This window comes from Bubalus bubalis, chromosome 6, assembly GCF_019923935.1.
Source record: "Bubalus bubalis isolate 160015118507 breed Murrah chromosome 6, NDDB_SH_1, whole genome shotgun sequence".
Lineage (NCBI taxonomy): Eukaryota > Metazoa > Chordata > Mammalia > Artiodactyla > Bovidae > Bubalus > Bubalus bubalis.
The window spans coordinates 32,201,742-32,220,493 of record NC_059162.1 but is presented as its reverse complement, the minus strand read 5'-3'; the positions used below and the strand labels follow the sequence as shown (position 1 = coordinate 32,220,493).

General features: G+C 39.8%; 1 protein-coding gene across 1 annotated transcript; it reads left to right on the top strand.

Moving 5' to 3' along the window:
- The first annotated feature begins 10,291 nt into the window (after positions 1-10,291).
- PIFO (primary cilia formation) lies at positions 10,292-17,930 on the top strand. The gene is made up of 6 exons (XM_006069480.4): positions 10,292-10,332; positions 10,589-10,731; positions 11,345-11,443; positions 12,200-12,330; positions 13,755-13,872; positions 15,268-17,930. The coding sequence occupies exons 1-6, from the start codon at positions 10,314-10,316 to the stop codon at positions 15,334-15,336; spliced, it is 579 nt and encodes a 192-aa protein (XP_006069542.4). The 5' UTR covers positions 10,292-10,313; the 3' UTR covers positions 15,337-17,930.
- Positions 17,931-18,752: the final 822 nt, after the last annotated feature.

Genomic DNA, 18,752 nt, shown 5'->3' with positions numbered 1-18,752 from the left:
ACTAGTGTCCTCAGTGAGCAGGTAAAGGCAAGAGCCAGTAAAATTGGGTTATTAATGTAATTACATTTCCAGCCAAAGAATGCTAAAGCCTGGAGTAAAACAGAACCTGATATGGAATAACAGACTGGTTCAAAATTCTGAGAGGAGTACAAAAAGGCTATCACTCTGCTTATTTAACTTATATGCAGAGTACATCATGAAGAATGCTGGACTGGATAAATCACAAGCTGAAATCAAGATTGCCAGGAAAAATACCAATAACCTCAGATATGCAGATGATACCACTCTAATGGCAGAAAGTGAAGAGCCTCTTGATGAGACTGAAAGAGAAGAGTGAAACAGATGACTTAAAACTCTACATTCAAAACACTAAAATCATGGTATCCAGTACCATCATGTAATGGCAAATAAAAAGGGAAAAAGTAGACGTAGTCACAGATTTTCTTTTCTTGAGCTCCAAAATCACTTTAGATGGTGACTACAGCCATGAAATTAAAAGATGCTTGCTCCTGGGAAGGAAAGCTATGATAAACCTAGACAGCATATTCAAAAGCAGAGACATCACTTTGTCGACAATAGTCTGTATAGTCAAAGCTATGGTTTTTCCAGTAGTCACATACAGATGTGAGAGATGGACCACAAAAAAGGCTGAGTGCAGAAGAATTGATGCTTTCAAAGTGTGGTGTGTTGGAGAAGACTCCTGTGAGCCACTTGGACTGCAAGGAAATCAAATCAGTCAATCCTAAAGGAAATCAACACTGAATATTCATTGGAAGGACTGATGCTGAGGCTCCAATATGTTCTCCACCTGATGAGAAAAGCTGACTCGTTAGAAAAGACCCTGATGCTAGGAAAGATTGAAGGCAAAAGGAGAAAGAGGCAGCAGAGGATGAGACGGTTAGATAGCATCACTGACTCAAAGGACATGAAATTGAGCAAACTCTGGGAGATAGTGGAGGACAGAAGAGCATGGCTTGTTGCACTCCATGGGCCTGCAAAGAGTCAGACACAACTTAGCAACTCAACAACAGCAAAAGAAAACACAGGGATTTGGGGGAGTCTTTTTGAAAGGAGTTTCCTATAATACTGAGGAGGGGATGTGAAGATGTGGAGCACTAGACTTGGTGAAGAGCATGCAGTTCAGTTCAGTTTAGTTGCTCAGTTGTGTCTGACTCTTAGTGACCCCATGAATTGCAGCACAACAGGCTTCCTTATCCATCATCAACTTCCCAAGCTTGCTCAAGCTCATGTCCATTGAGTCAGTGATGTCATCCAACTGTCTCATCCTCTGTCATCCCCTTCTCCTCCTGCCTTCCATCCTTCCCAGCATCAGGGGTTTTTCCAATGAGTCAGCTCTTTACATCAGGTGGCTAGAGTATTGGAGTTTCAGTTTCAGCATCAGTCCTTCCAATGAATATTCAGGACTGATTTCCTTTAGGATTGACTGGTTGGATCTCCTTGCAGTCCAAGGGACTCTCAAGAGTCTTCTCCAACACCACAGTTCTAAAACATCAATTCTTCAGTGCTCAACTTTCTTTAGACTCTAACTCTCATATCCATACATGACTACCGGAAAAACCATAGGTCTATGGACCTTTGTCAGGAAAGTAATGTCTCTACTTTTTAATGTGCAGTCTAGGTTGTTCATAGCTTTTGTTCCAGGGAGTAAGCATCTTTAATTTCATGGCTACAGGCACTATCTGCAGTGAGTTTGGCCTGTCATTGTTTCTGTTACTTCCCCATCTGTTTTCCATGAAGTGGTGGGACTGGTTGCCATGATCTTCATTTTCTGAATGTTGAGTTTTAAGCCAGCTTTTTCACTCTCCTCTTTCACTTTCATCAAGAGGCTCTTTCATTTCTCTTCATTTTCTGCCATAAGGGTGGTGTCATCTGCATATCTGAGGTTATTGATATTTCTCCCAGAAATCTCGATTCCAGTTTGTGCTTCATCTAGCCTGGCATTTCGCATGATGCACCCTGCATATAAGTTAAATAAGCAAGGTGACATTATACATCCTTGACGTACTCCTTTCCCAATTTGGAACTTGTCTGTTGCTCCATGTCTGGTTCTAACTGTTGCCTCTTGGCCTGCATACAGATTTCTCAGGAGGCAGGTAAGGTGGTCTGGTATTCCCATCTTTTTAAGAATTTTCCACAGTTTGTTGTGATCTACACAGTCAAAGGCTTTGGGGAAATCAATAAAGCAGAAGTAGATGTTCTTCTGGAACTCTCTTGCTTTTTTGATGATCCAACGAATGTTGACAATTTGATCTCTGGTTCCTCTGCCTTTTCTAAATCCAGCTTGAACATCTGGAAGTTCACAGTTCACATACTATTGAAGCCTGGCTTGGAGAATTTTGAGAATTACTTTGCCAGCGTGTGAGATGAGTGCAATTGTGTGGTAGTTTGAACATTTTGTGGCATTGCTTTTCTTTAGGATTGGAATGAAAACTGACCTTTTTCATGAAGAGCATGAAAAATACTGCTGAATTTGAGGAAAAGCATTTTTGAACAACACAATGGCTACCAGCTAGATCAAAGTGGTTTCCTAGACTAATGCCATTATTTTCCTGCAAAGATTAATCCTGTCACCATTTCTAGAATGCAGAAATCATGGCAACCTAAAAAATTGGTTTGCCCCCTATTTTTGTGCTACATTTACATATTAATTAGTCATTCAAATTAATGTGTACTGTATACCTAATATGTGCAAGAAGAGGACAGGCAGAACCCAGCACCCATGACCACTCTAATCTCACCTCCTTTGATTCTTCTTATTCCCTCTACGTCAACTATGTTGACATCTGTGCTGTTTCTCCAATAGTCCAGGCTTGTTACTGCTTCAGGGCTTTTGCACAAGCTGAAGTATTCTTTCCTGAGATTTCCATTTGACTTTCTACCTCACTTCCTGTAGGCCTTTCCTCGAAGCTACCTTTCACCATTTCTGGCCATGAAACTTCCTTTTCCCTTCTTCCCTCTGATTCCTCTGTTTTTCCTATCAATACCTGATATCACATGCATTTTATGTGTTTATCATTTTTATTGCCTCCCCTGCTAGAATTAAGGTCAATGAGGATTAACCTCTGTGAACCTCTGATCATGGCTATATTCCCAATGCCTAGAGCATATTATAAGAGTTTAGTACATACCTATTGAATGAATAAATCAATGAGGGCAGGAAGGGAGATGGTGAACAAGTTAAGTAAGCCAAGCACTGGACTGGGTACTTTATATAGGTTATCTCCTGCATGGTGAATATTGTCCTGGTGTTACAGGTAAAGAAATTGAGGGAAAACTTGTCCAAGATGATGAAGTTATAATAAATGGCAGAGCTTATATTCAAAATTGGGCCTTTCTGGCTTCCTCTACACCATAATGTTGCCTTGTAGAAAGCTCTGTCACAATGACTTGAAGAGGTGACTTCAAGGGTGGGGCTGTTGCTTAGCAGCCAGTCTGAGTTACACTGTCCAAAGTCTTGGTTAAAGTCCACTTATAAAATTTGTCACTAATGGAGTCAATACACGAGAGAGCCAGGGTTTTTGAAAGTCCCTATAGGGAAGAGTTATGGTCCAGAGCTTCTCGGAGATTTTCAAAGATCATGCCATCTGTCCTATCCAGGAGCTTGAAGGAAAACAACATTATGCTACAGATCACCCAGCCATTCCTTTGGGACTTCGATCATGGTAATCATATTCTTGAACTCTAGCACATATATGAAAATTCATTCCTTCAGTATTGGAGTCTAATTGGAAAGCAATGGGGTAGGAACCTTGATCCCAGTGGGGACAGGGTCAGTGCTCCACTCAACAAGTCATGAACCTTGACTAGGGGTAATACCCATCCAGATAAAAGGGCACCATTAAAAAATTTGCACAAAGGCACCCTTGGAGTTAGATATAGCCCTGGCATGGGGGTGGTAGGTTGAGGCATTAATATTTGTTAAATGCCAATTTTAGGTTAGTCACTTGCTGTCATATGATCCAGCAAGTCCACTTCTGGGTATACAGTCAAAGAAAACAAAAACACTAATTCGAAAAGACACATGTACCCCATTGTTCGTAGCAGCATTATTTACAATAGCCAAGGTATGGAAGCAATACTACGCAGCCATGAAAAATAACAAAATGTTGCTATTTGCAACAACATGGATGGAGATGAGGGGGTATTATATTAAGTGAAATAAGTCAGAGGAAGACAAATACTGTATGACATCACTTAGATGTGGAATCTAAAACATAAAGTAAAATAATGAAATAACAAAAAAGAATGACTGAGATACAGAGAACAAACCAGTGGTTACTAGTGGGGAGAGGGAAGGGGGCGGGGTAAGGCTGGGTAAAATAGGGGTAGGGGATTGGGAGATACAAATTACTATGTATAAAATAAATAAGATACAAATATATGTCATACAGCACAGGGAATACAGTCAACATTTTATAATAACTATAAATGGAGTATAATTGTTAAAACTTTGAATCTATGTTGTACACATTAAACCAATATAATATTATAAATCTACGATACCTCAATTAAAAAAGAAATGGAACATTGCTTTCACTCCAAGTGTTCCTCAAGTTCCCTTTTAGTTATTCCTTCCACTCTCTTTTACAAAGCTACTCCCATCCTGACTTCTAACATATAGATTGATGCTGCTAAGTCGCTTTAGTCGTGTCCGACTCTGTGCAACCCCATGGACTGCAGCCTACCAGGCTTCTCCTTCCATGGGATTCTCCAAGCAAGAACACTGGAGTAGGTTGCCATTTCCTTCTCCATTAGCTTTGCCCATTTTTGAACATCATGTAAATTTGCTCATGCAGTGTGTAAATATTCATGTCTGAATTATTTCATTCAACTCTGTAAGATTAATCTACATTATTAAATGTGCAGGATTTTATTCATTTTCATTCCTGTATAGTGTTCATTTACATGAGTATAGCACAACATATTTTTCCATTCTAATGTTAATGGACATTCAGTTGTTCTAGTTTGGGGAGTATTATTGGTAATGTTTTTTAATGTTCTTATAATGTCTTTGGAACACAACTATATGCGTTTCTGCTGAAAACATACCAAGGAGTAGAAATTATTGGATCATAGAGATGTCTATGTTCAGCTTCAGCAAATACTATCTATTTTTAAAAGTGAATATATCAATTTACACTTATGCTAAAAGTGTATTAAAGGTTTTTAGCTATTTCACGTCCTTAGCACTCTTCTCCATCTTGATAATTTTAGCCATCAGGTGGGTATGTCATTGTGGTTTTAATTTGCATTTCCTTTTTGACTGTTGATATTGAGCAGTTTTTAATATGTTTACTAGTCATTTGGATATTCTTTTTGTCTATAGTGTGCATTCAAGCATTTTACCAACTTAAAAAAATTAGGTTGTTTTTCCTTATTGATCTATAAGTGTTTTATTTATAGAGATCAGCATTATCCAATGGAAATACAACCCAAACAATGTGTTTAAATTTTCTAACAGTTACATTTAAAAGAGCAAAAAGTAGAATATGAAGTTAACTTAAATATATGTTTATTTAATCAAATATATCTAATTATTATCATTTCAACATGTAACCAATATGACACTTAAATCATAGTTTGTACACTTTGTTTTCATTCTAAGCTTTTAAAATCTAGTGTGCATTTTATACTTACATACATCTCAATTTGGGCTAACCACATTTCAAGTGCTCAGTAGTTACATATGGGTAGTGGATATTTTATTGTACGTTACAGATTGGCAACCCACTTTGGTATTCTTGCCTGGAGAATTCCATAGACAGTAACCTGGTGGGCTAGAGTCCATGGGGTTGCAAAGAGTCAGACACAACTGAGAGGCTAACACTTTCACTTGCTTATATTTTCTCTCATATCTTGGCTTCCTTTCTCACCCATAATTATACAGACATGTTTTTAATTATTATTTTGAAAGTTTCAAATCTAAAGAAAAAGCTTCAAAACAGTACGAAGAATTCCCTCAGCCCCATTCACCCAAATTCCTCACTTGTTAAATTTTGCTTCTATTTTTTTCCATATATATATCTTCTTTTTTTCTGCAATGATTCCCCATCACCTCTAAAAACTCTACTGTTTACCCCCGCTGAGATTCTCATAAATCACGATCAGAACAGCTCTTTCAATTTGAAAATCAGATTGATACACTATTCTTAAATCCACACACCCTATTCAAATTTGTTGTCCCAACAATGTATCTTTCCTATCTCACCCAGGATCCTATCCAGGATTAAATGTTGTATTACACTGTGTTCATCAGTATACCTCAATCTGAAGTAATTGCTCAGTTTTTCTATGTCCCTCATATCCTTGGTACACATACATTAACTTTGTTTTTGTTAGTCTTCATATGGAATATGTATTCCATCCTTTTTACTGTTATTTCTTTAGCACTTAAAGATACTATTCCATTGTTTTCTAGTTTCTCTTGTTTCTCTTAAGAATTCATCCTCCAGGCTTATTGTTACTTCTTTAAAAGTAGCCTACTTTTTCTATCTAGCCAATCTCAAATTTTTCTATTTTTCATACGTTTCACTATGATATGACCAAATGAAATTTTCTTTGTATTTATCTTGCTGTAGACTATAGCATTTGTTAAATTCTGGTTTAATGTTTTTCGTCAGTTCTGAAATATTCTCAGCCATTATCTCTTCAACTCTAGCATCTGCCACATTCTCTTTCTCTCCATTCCTTGTGGAACTTCAAATACATGTGTGTTAGAACTTTTCACTTTTTTTCCTCTGCCTCTGTATTTTCTGTCCTTGCCTCCTCAAGCTTCGGTCTGTATACATTCTTCTGATTCATTTTTCATTTCATTAATTTTTTTTCAACTTTTATAATCTTCTGTTCCCCATGTATTCAGTTCTTACTTTTGGTGATGGCAGTTATTTCTACAGTTTTTATTTGCTTTTTTCTTACTGTTTCTAAAATTCCTCCATCTTTTCATTTAGTTTCTTAAATACAATTATCACTTTTACCATTTGCTGAATTGATATAATACCATTAAATCCAATATGTTTTAAAATGAGACAAAAATATATTTAAAACATTATATAAATGTTGAATTACTCATCTCCATTCAACAGAGGAGGTGGTTTCCTAGAATTGTAATTCTTATTAATACAATGGCCTCATACATAGTCAGATGAAGAAAGCAGATAACTAACTCATAAGTCCACAACAGTCTCCATAAGCATGAGGCATCCCTTGATGCTATCATCATAGTTAGAAATGGACATGACAGGACCTGCTAAAGTCTTTAAAAAGTCTTCATCAAAAGTGGCTACATATAAAATTTTGTCTATTATTATGTTCCAAGCAGTCACCTGCAAAGTTTCCTTTACACATGATCATCGTCCAAAAAATCCATCATTTAAAGATTCAATAATTCTTGACAATCCTTAGAGCTACCTGAAATTCTGTTTAACTTCTGAATTTTACCATCACACAATTAGTAATACAGGAAATATACATAAAATACAGTCTATCTTTGTACTATGTCTGGATTGGCTTTAATGAAAAGTTGATAAATTTGCATCAATCTGGATGTATGTGGACACTCTTGTGTTATATTAGTAACATAAACATAAAGATTGATGGGGGAAATTGTCTCTTTCCCTAAGTACACTGTAGTCTTTATTGACTTTGTTTTTAGAGTGTAATCTATATTTTTCTTTTAGCCTCTTACCTGAGAAGCCAAGAATCTACTTCATCATCACAAATTTCCTTGCTTTCTTTTGTTTCCTATGTTCACGCTGCAGTCTTCAGCCTTCTTGTAAAACCTGAAGCCAAGTACAGTTAAAGTCTACTCTTGATACTCCAATCTCTGGATTCCTTTTGGGTTTATGTCTACTTAGGTGTTTTGTTTTTTGTTTTGGTACAAGAAGTTGCTTTATACTGAATGCTGAACATTTTGCTTAAAAAATCATACAAATTATTTGGGGCTCAAATAATGCTATTGTACAAGATGATTTACTTTTGGGTATGCAGTAAGGGTAGAAATAGATTATCTTAATGGAGCTGGGGACTAGAGTTGATACAAAACTGAACTTCAGAATTTTTTTTTTTTGACAGCTGCTCTATTTATTTACTTTTGTAGCTGAGTTGTATCTCTTTAGACTCCTAACTAAAAGTCCAGGGTGTTTTCCAGTCTGTCCTCTGCCTGATCAAAGTTCTGCTCAAATTCTCTGCTTCTCAGTGAGATTTGTGATTAGTGAATGTTCTTCAAAAGGAACAAGAGCATCAACTGTTGGGCTCACCACTTTGGGCTGCCCTCTCTCCAGGGTCTTGGCCCTTCAGTTTCTTTTTTCTTTGCTCTATCTCTGATATCTTGAAATATGTATGTTTTATCTGGTATTTCTATCTCTTCTCAACTGGAGAATTAGTCTGAAGCAAACCAACCTACCAGTGAAGAATATGTTGTCATAATTTCAAAGTACTTTGTGAGACCTGTTTCATGTTACTAATAATGTAAACATTAATTTCCAAAAAAAACTGTGGGTATTAAAAATATTAATATTCCTAAAGACAGTGAAAATAATCAAATTAATACTATGTCTCTTTACATTTTGTTTACCATCATTGTTACTGCAATTATATTTTGAGTAGAAAGGAGACTTGAAGCAAATTGTTCAATAATGTTGAGACCATATCATTATTCCAGTTAAGTTTTGTTTCTCTTAAGACTTTCTCCTATATTATCGGCTTTCTGCATTACTTCTTAAAACAAAACAAAACAAAACACTGTCTTTTTTGTATGTATGTCAAATATAATTTTTTTTTTCGTAGAGGCCAGGAAAGCACTGGAGTGTTTGTTATATAGGACTTGACACAATTCGCTGTACAATTGCACAATGAGCTACAGGTATCCAGCCTTCCTGGTCCACTGACCAGGAGCATCGCCTCAATAATTTTTAACAAGGAAAAAGCTTCTGTGCTGTCATTTCAGTCGTGTCCGACTCTTTGCAACCTCTATGGACTGTAGGCCACCAGACTCCTCTGTCCATGGGATTCTCTAGGCAAGAATACTGGAGTGGGCTGCCATGCCCTCCTCCAGGGGATCTTCCCAACCCAGGGATCGAACCCATGTCTCTTATGTCTCCTGCATTGGCAGGCGGAGTCTTTACCACTAGTATCACCTGGGAAGCCCAAAAGACTTCTCTAAGTTTCCAAAATATCCTCTAGGACTCAGGATCACTTCTCTTGGAACCCTACATTAGAGCTATAAAATCACGCCTGTAGACAGTGCTAACCCTGGGTATGTGTGGATCCCAAGATCATTCTTAGAAGCCAAAGTCAGAATGTACCAATCACACTATCACACTGTGCTTTCTGTTGCCTGCCACACTTGCCAACTCTGAAAGTTATCCTAAAATCAAGTGAGAACAAGTTAGGGTTAATATCTAGGACAAAGGTAAAGAAGTCATCATCCCCCCTGATATTTCTTCTTAGGTTAGGGTGGGAGTACTCCTAAGCTGGCTAGATACTGTTGCAGTAGTAAAAATCTCTCCTATTGTGACCTACCAAGCACTAGGCAATGACTCTCTTTAATCCTGTTATCTTAACCCTCTCAACAACCCTATAAAAAGGAATTACTGTTCCTAATTTAGAGATAGGGCTTCCCTTGTGGCTCAGATGGTAAAGCGTCTGAGGAACCTGGGACTTAAACATTAAGTAACTGCCTCCAAATTTAAGCACTTCTTTTATTCCATTGTACTCTTACTGTTCTGCTTAAGGATTCCAGAACTTTTATAGGCTTGAGCCCCTCTTAAGGGTATAAGGGGGTAACCTGATGGGAATTTCGCCTTGAAGAAAAGGAAAAATGGGTCTAAAACAGGCTTAATACGGAACTATCTAGGCTCCATTAGGTTCCCAACTCCCCTCTTCTGGCACTGCCCAGGAAGCCCTCCTCCATAGATCATCACTGCAGAGGCTGTGTTTTCTATATTCCTGGTCCTGGCAGCCTGGATTTCAGGGCATCCTGCACATGGAGGAGTCCATCCTTCCTCAGTAGTGCATTTCCAGTGGCCCAGCTTTCAAAGCTCTTCAGCCTACAACTTGGATCTAGCAAACCCCCTACCTCCTGCCCAGCTAGCTTCAGAGTTCTCACTCCCCTGGGGTTCTGGCCTGAGAGGCACAGTTCCTGCCCCAAAGCGGGCTCTGCAGGAATCCCCACTGCTGAGTAGGCTAGCTCAGAGCCACTCCTCTCTGGGAGCTCCGCGGCTGGGGCTGCCAGGCCCGCCTCTGTTTCTTGGGCAACGCAGTACACAAACCCGGGGCCTGGTGGAGCTCCTGAGATGTGCTTCATTAAAGCAGGTGAGGAGGGTTGTAGTAGGGGAGTCTACAGTAGAGGCAGGAGGAAGAGTAGGAAGGCTGGGAAAGAAGGGCAAAGGGAGGGGAAAATGCAGTTCATCCCCTTACACAGATTTGAGCTACCCTTTACATGGATTTTCTTAAGGGTCTGCCCTTAAGAGCTCTGTCCTGTGGCCCACCCCCAACTAGCCCTGAAGCTAGTTACTTAGACCAAGGGGCCTTTCCTCATGTGAAGTTTCTCTTCTTTCTCTACCTGCAGAGCCGCTGCTTAACTACTCCTTTGGAACATGTCAGAATAGGAAGATCTTTCCTCACATCCATCCCCAAAGCTTGTTGGGAAACAAATTTCCCCCTATTAGCGGAGCCCCCAACAGAGGGCCTGGATGTTATATAGCAGAAGATGTGAGTATTCACCTTCCCTTAGATGGGTGTCAGTTCCCAGACCATTATCTAAGGAAACCCAAGTTTTCCCAAAGAAAAGCCCTATGGGATTTGTGACCATCAGGGTCCCAACATGAGAAAGTGCCCTGGTCCTCTACAATCAGAAAGTAAAGGGCCACTGTTCCCCTTTGCCATCCCCACCAAATGCAAGCCTGGGCCTCATGCAGTTCCCAGTATTGTTCCTTCACTATTCACAGTCAGAAAGACCAGTGACTCAGTATCTCCTCTTAGTCCAAACCTGGACAGTGGCTGTGCTGATAGGTAGTTTATGAAATTGTATGATCATACTGATAGTTGAATTAGAGCAGATTCAGCTCTGTGGGACCCAGAGAACTGGATTCACTGGAATGTATAGAAATGGCATTCTCTCTACCTATCTAGCCACATTCCTTTGTAGGAATGCAACTGTTTGTGTTACTTATGTAATTCTATGGTCATGATTCAGAAGAATCAAGAAAGAAAGAGCAACTTTGGCAGAGAAGATTCAGGAATACTTTAAGTTCACAGTTTTAATAACTATAATGTTCTCTATATGTGTTTTTTTCTTTGTTTGTTTTCTACATAACACCTGAAGAAGTATGGCTTGGCATACAACCTCTCCAAGATCCCGACCAGTAAAAAAGGATACACTCTTGGTGCCAGAACAGCCACGAGGTTTAAGCCAGTTAGCAAGGTTAGACATGGCTGAATGTGCTTAGATTTCACTGTGATCCATGTTGCTGAATGTATTTGCATTGGGGAGCATAGCTGGAGGCTACCTAAAGAATATGCCCAAAATTCAAGACAAAAAAGTCTTTTGGGCAAAGCCACTAAAAAACCTACCTTAAAAGCATGGATGTTAACATGGCAAATGTGTGTGTGAGTGTCCTGGGAGAGTGGAAAATAATTCTAAGAAGAAATAATACCAAAGCAAGGTTTTAGCCCTGCGACACTTGCTTGTAAAATACTAGAAGCTTTGTTTATATGCATCATATAATTATATGTAATATATAGTATAATATCTTATCAATTAAAAAACCAATTCCAACTTCTTCATTCTTTTGTGTAACTGGATTTCAAGTCTTAATTATCTTCTGTTAATCTCTTGTTAGACTTTTTCTTGACACTTAAGCTCAGGGAGAGGGATACTGGCTCCAAAAGAATCTGAGTGGGATGGTGGGATGGTGGGGGTAGTAACTGTAATAAGTTACCATGGCTCTCTACCCTCATAGGTTTGTTTCTACAGCCTAAGCATTAGGCACCTTTATGTAGCTGAACCATACACGTATCTTGGTTTTCTACCTACTGTAGGCCATTTCTATAGATTGAGGTAGTTAAACCATAGCTGATACATGAACAGGGAGAGGATAACTTTGTTTTTTTTTTCTAATTAAAAGGCTTTACATGTATATATCACCCTCTAACATATTGATCTTTTTCTTGGAAACAGGATATGACACCTTACCCAGGCATGTACCAGACAGTCAATGTTCGAGAGCAAACACACAAACCAAATTTTGCTCCATTTAATGCCTTGTTGCCTCGCTTTTGGACATACTCAAAGGACTCTTATTATCCTGGGTATGTGCCCCTTTTTCTGCTGCACTTCAACAAAGAGCAATAGGAAAGGAAGTACAAAAAGCAGTTTCATCCCAACCATGCCCTCTAAATAAGAAACCATCTAGCTTTAAAAATTCAACCTCTTGCCTTCTAGATCTCTAGAAATTATAGAATGGTAGAGTATAGTGGTTCATTCAATAAATATTTATAAAAAGCCAAGCAGTTTTGTGGGTTCCAAAGATTTTGCATTAAACCCATCATGCAAGATTCCTGATTTCTTGGAGCTCACATTCTAGAGTCCAGACAGATGAGAAGCAAACAAACAAGAAAATATCAATAGTAATAAAGAGAGTGACTATATAATTTATTAGTCAGCACATGACACTTCTGAGACTTGAAATGGGGTTTTAATAATTATACCAAGACAGTAGCCATTAGCTGGGGCTATCATAGACACATAGGAAGTAAGGTGACCTGGTATTATGCTGAATGAAACCAAACAAGATGATGATATAATACAGAGTGGTGGACTAAAATCTATATACTTTGGCAAGGAGTGTCAAGATAGATCTTTTAGGGAAATGACACTTGGTCTGAAATCATTATGACAAGAATGAGCTGGCCCTGTGAAAATCTAGGCCCAGAGTTTCCCAGGCAGAAGGAACTTGTACAAAGGCTGTTGTTGGGAAGGAAATTGGTGTGCAGAAAAAAAGAAGGCTAGTGTGGCTACAGTATCATGGGCAAAGAGGAAGTGAGAATGGGGTGGGGAAGGTGGGGTGCTGGTGGCTATATTACATAGGCCAGTAGACCAAGGGAGGCATCTCTGTGCTTGAGGAAGCTGTTGAGAATGTGTGGAATGGTAGGGCATGGGGTCAAGGTTTTTTTTTTTACTGGTGAGAATTTCAAAGATCAGAGAGTGAGTGTAACTTTTTCAAGGTTGTAGTAAGGAATAGAGATATTGAATCTTGATTCCTATGTCCACTCTACATATTTCCACAGCAAAGAGTCTATACCAAAAGAATGTTATGAACAAAGGCTATAATTAAATAATCCCATTGTCAAGGAATTGTACATGGTTCTACTTTACTGACCCCAGTTTGTTGATACTTTAAATTAGCATTTTTCTTTCCTCCTCAATTTTACATCATGAGCAGTACTTATGCATCACTGTGTTAACTTTATCATCCACCATTTCTGGGATCTTTTGATCTCTCAGCTAAGGAGACTGAACTTCCAGAAATATTTTAAACTGGAGTTGAGTTTTTACTTTGTCAAGACTAGATACCTTGAACACTGAAACTTAATCAGAAATACTTTAACAGGCAAAAGAATCCTGTGTGAATCAGTTGACTGCCTTTTCCCAAAGGGTTAGGACTCTAGATCAGGGGTGGAAGGTTATATATGATTGCTAACTCATTACATATGATGTTCTGTATTTTTTCTAGCCCTACCACATACAACCTAGAGATAAAGCCACCCAAGAGAGTCAGATGGCCAATGAAATTTGGATCTCCAGACTGGGCTCAGGTTCCATGTTTACAGAAAAGAACCCTGAGAACTGAGGTAATAGGATTGGACTTCTCTGGAGTCCTTTACCTAATACTTCCATGTGTATCAGTGATTCTTAAGCAGAAGTCTGTGAATAAGCTTCAGTTAAGTCCTTGTTCCCCTAAAATTACTTGCACAATTTTGTGTATATACATATGGGAATTTTTTTGGAGAGTCACCCAATTTCACTAGATTTTTAAAGGTGAGTATGATGGAACAGAAGTCACATTTTCTTATTTAGTCTTCAAATAATCTTCTGTGGTTAGTCCAAAATAATTATCCTCTGCGACTAAGGAGAAACAGGCTCAGATGGATTAAGTGGCTTGTTGAAGTTGCTCAAATAGAGCCTAGATCTGATGACTCCTAAGCCACTGCGTTTCCCATCACACCACTTAGTGTTAGATCATCAAGGGCTGTGGATCATTCTGCCAAGAATATGGATTTTAGGAACAGACTGCCTGGGTTCAAATTCTAGTTCCATATTTGCTTGCTGTGTGATTTTGTCTAATAATCTTACTTTTCTAAGCATCAGTGTGCTTAGTGTTAAAATGCATATAATAATAGACTCTATCTGATAAAGTTGTAAAGATTGAGATAGTGTAGAAAAGTATTTAGTGCCATACTTGTAGCATAATAAATGCTCAGTCCATATCAGCTATCATAATTCCAGAGGTGCCCTTTATTCTCCCGTGGAACCTGGGATTAATTCTCCAAGTATGTATTAAATGCCAAATGTATTAACATCATTATGCTAGGGCCTATGGGTAACATTCAAGAATTAAACATAAAATTTTTCTTTTCAAGAGGTTTACCAGCTATAATTTTAAAATAATTAATTATTTATTTATTTTTCATTGTGCTAGGTTTTCGTTGCTGCGCATGGGCAGGCTTTCTTCAGTTGCGGCAGGCAGGGGCTACTCTTCCTTGCAGTGCTCAGACTTCTTAATGCAATGGCTTCTCTTGTTGCAGAGCACAAGCTCTAGACACACAGGCTACCGTAGTTGCAGCACATGGGCTCAGTAGTTGTGACTTGTGGGCTCTAGGGTGTGGGCTCAGTAGTTGTGGTGCATGCGCTTAGATGCTCATGTCATGTAGAATCTTACTGGACTAGGGATGGAACCCATGTCCTCTGCATTGGCAAGTGGATTCTTACCCACTCTACTACCAGGGAAGTCCTACCAGCTATACTTGACAATTTCCCAAGTAGAAAATAATTCCTAGTATGACATTTCCAGAGTAAGACGACAAAGAGTAGATGTACAGAGCAATGTGAGGCTAGGTTACTATGGGGTTGAGGTTCAGCTAGGCCACAACAGGTATAACATACATGCCTATTTCACAGAGCCAGGAAGACCAGAGGCAGTCAGTTCTCATTTGAATATTGACCTAGATAATATTCTTTCATTGCAGCTGCCCACAGACAAAGACTTTAGAAAGCATCGGAACCGTCTGGCCTACCTAAGCCTGTACTATGACTGAAAAGCTGCGACTCCCTTCACATGCGCCTCCTGACCACAGATCCTCCAGGACAGAGCAATGCAGAGCCCAGAGGTGCTCTTGTCTTTCTGCATTGCTCTGACCCTCCTGTCTGCCAGCATGGGGCACAGGGAGGGGCAAGGGCCTCATAAGTACTACATGACACTGTAAACACTAGTTTACAAGGCTCTTTCTCCCTGTGCTGGTTTGTTGTGTATTCATGTAGAAGGGCTAGTTCCTACTGAATGTTCAGTGGGGTGGCTTCACTTGACTGAAATATTATACTTGTGATTCCTCGCCCTCTAATTCCCAGCCACAAGTTTTATGTTTTCTACCACTAGCCCGGGGCTTCCCTGGTGGCTCATCAGTGAAGAATCTGCTTGTGATGCAGGAGTTATGGGTTCAATCCCTGAGTTGGGAGATCCTCTCCTCTGGAGAAGGAAATGGCAACCCACTCTAGTATTATTGCCTGGGAAATCCCATGAAAAGTGGAGCTGGAAGGCTACAGTCCATGGGGTTGCAAGAGTCAGACAGGACTTGGCAACTAACCCACCACACCACTAGCCCCGGTGATAGGAGACTATTTATTGTTCTGTACATGCCAAGGCTTTGAATGGCTTGCTGGGCCTTGTTTTGGGGCTTTGGGGATGCAGAGGACACTTAAAGGCAGAGTAAATATTTCAGGAGTGCTTCAAAGTGTCCAAGTTTCCCAGCATGGAGTGGGAAGGTCCTGATTTGACTGCCTTTCTCTGTGCTGTGCTGAGTTGAGTCTGACTCTGTGACTCTGTGGACTCTAGCCAGCCAGGCTCCTCTGTTCATGGGATTTTCCAGGAAAGAATACTGGAGTGGGTTGTTGATTTGATTGCCTTCCTCATGTTCGTGTAAAACTCAAAGAACCAATAATCCCCCCTCCCCCTTTCCTATTTCATCATCTATTTAGTCTATCGGTCATCATCATACTGAATTCCAAACGTGCCTCAGGCAGAGTGGCAAGCACTGGGGATGCAGCAGGCATCAGAGTAGACTCATCTACTGGCTCCATGGCCCTGGACTGCAATGTGAGAAGGACTTCCCAGGGAGGCTAGTAGTTTGGATCTGCTCCCGTCTTCCAGTTTGAGTCATACCCTAAAGCCTCACAAGTTGCTCTAGGTGTGCCAAGGTCAAAAGTCATGAGAGACATGTTCAAAGTACTCATCTAGACATTGCCTTGTGTGTGTTCATTTGCTCAGTTGCACTCCCACTCTTTGCAGTCTCATGGACTGTAGCCCACTGGGATCCTCTGTCCATAGAATTTTCCAGGCAAGAATACTGGAATGGGTTGCCATTTCCTTCTCCAGGTGACCTTCCCCATCCAGGGATCGAACCTGCATCTCCTATGTTGGTAGGTGGATTCTTTACCACTGAGCCACCTGGGAAGCCCAGACATTGCCTGGAAGACAGGCCTTTTACTTCCAACACAAACCTTAATAACTCAAGTATAGTTTCTTCAGAATGGGCATTAAGTGTGGTCTAGCTTCTTGTATTGGGAAGGTCCTTCTATGCCTACTTAGCCTTCTTATTTATTTACTTATCTGGCTGCGTTGGGTCCTTGTTGTGGCACAGAGGGTCTTCATTGTGTCATGCAGGAGCTTTCTTTGCGGTGCATGGATGCTCTAACTGTGGCGTGTGGGCCCAGTAGTTGCAGCGTGTGGGCGCCAGAGAATGTAGGCTTCAGTAGTTGTGGAACTTGGGCTCTCTAGTTGTGGCACATGGGCTCCAGAGTATGCAGGCTCAGTGTTGCGGCACACAGGCTTAGTTACTCACAGCATGTTACTCACAGGATAACATGTGAGGTACTCACATGGATCTTAGTTCCCCTACCAGGGACTGAACCCGTGTGCCCTGCATTGCAAGGCAGATTCTTCATCACCAGACTACCAGAGTAGTCCCCTACTTAGCCTGATGGCAAGACTTCATGTGTCTGGATAACAAAGAGTGAGATGCTGCTAGTGCCTCAGAAAACTATAACCTGCTGTACTCTTCAAGGCCAGCCCATGGTAAGTGTTAGCTGGTGAACGAGGCACTGGAGGGTGAAACCTACTGAATTATGCTGAGAGGCCTAATTCTTTAGGAGACAGGATCCTCTGAAGAAAATAGTGAGAGTTCACTGGAAATCAACTTAAAATATTAAGATAATCCTAGATACTTCAATCTAAAAACATTTACTCCATTTGATCTGATGATTTAAAGATTTTTATTATCATGTTAAAAGTATTTTTATGACTTGAAATTAGTCAAGATTAACCTTTCTCACCTCTCTCACACACATCCCTTTCTTTTCTCCTTTGGATCCATATAAATGCAGCTTTTTTCAGAGGTGGTAATTTAGCATTTGTTATTTTTCTGACACAGGGTCTTGGGCCCCTTCTTTGGAGGTGTTGACAAGAGTGAGAGAATTTTTTCACACTGTTGTTTGGTTCACACTCTCAAGGCTTTTGCCAGGGAAGGAAACTCCCCTTTCCAAAAGAGTAGTCTGATTTGATAAAAAGTAAAATTTTAACTTCCATAACACATGTATACCTGTGGCGGATTCATTTCAATATTTGGCAAAACCAATACAATATCGTAAAGTTTAAAAATAAAATAAAATTAAAAACAACAACAACAACAAAAACAACAACAAAAATAGCTTCTATTAAACTTCAGGGTCACTTGAAATGCTGAGCTATATATACAAGTATGTAAGAAAAAATACAGATGATTATAAAAAATAAAACATGGAGTGTCATCTTTATTTTACATATGGATTTGGTTCAAGGTGTTTATAGTTTTTTTAGGTTCTAATGGAGTAAAACCTAATCATAATGCTGTTTTAGTAAGGTAGGGCCTCCAAATTGACAGATAGACTGATATAATACATACACAACATGGAGTATTGGAAGACGGAGTTTGACATGCAGCATGAGAAAATCAGAAGCAAAGTAGAGTTTTTCCAACATTTTAAATTGAAGGCCAGTTACAACATGTGCAGGTTTGGTCAAACACCAGACCTTGGTTACACTGGAAGTAGAAGGTCCTGCCTCCTGCACACTGGTAGAACTTGGTGTTGTCTTCAGGATCGCTATAAATGCCATCTGCTTTACCAGTGCAGAAACCTTCATCTCCTTCACTGCCCCCATCACCACCACCTTCTCCACCACTGCCACTGTCTCCACCAATATTGGCACAGAAATCTTCACTTCTGGGTATCACTTGTTGATGATACTAAGTCTTGGTGGCTGATGGAGTGCATTCTAGAAGAACAAGAAGATCACTTCAGAGCATCGTCATAAGTTATCTTTGAGCCCAGAAGCAACAACTCTAGACTTCCTCCTGTATTGGCTTTGTTCTCCAAGAACTTGAGCCCCATGAGAGTTCTAAGCTGTGGCCAGGAAGAATGT

Coding starts and splice junctions, on each gene's coding strand:
- PIFO (XM_006069480.4), top strand. Junction 10,732..11,344: donor GATGTTATATAGCAGAAGAT/GTGAGTATTCAC, acceptor TAACACCTGAAG/AAGTATGGCTTGGCATACAA. Junction 13,873..15,267: donor AAAGAACCCTGAGAACTGAG/GTAATAGGATTG, acceptor CTTTCATTGCAG/CTGCCCACAGACAAAGACTT.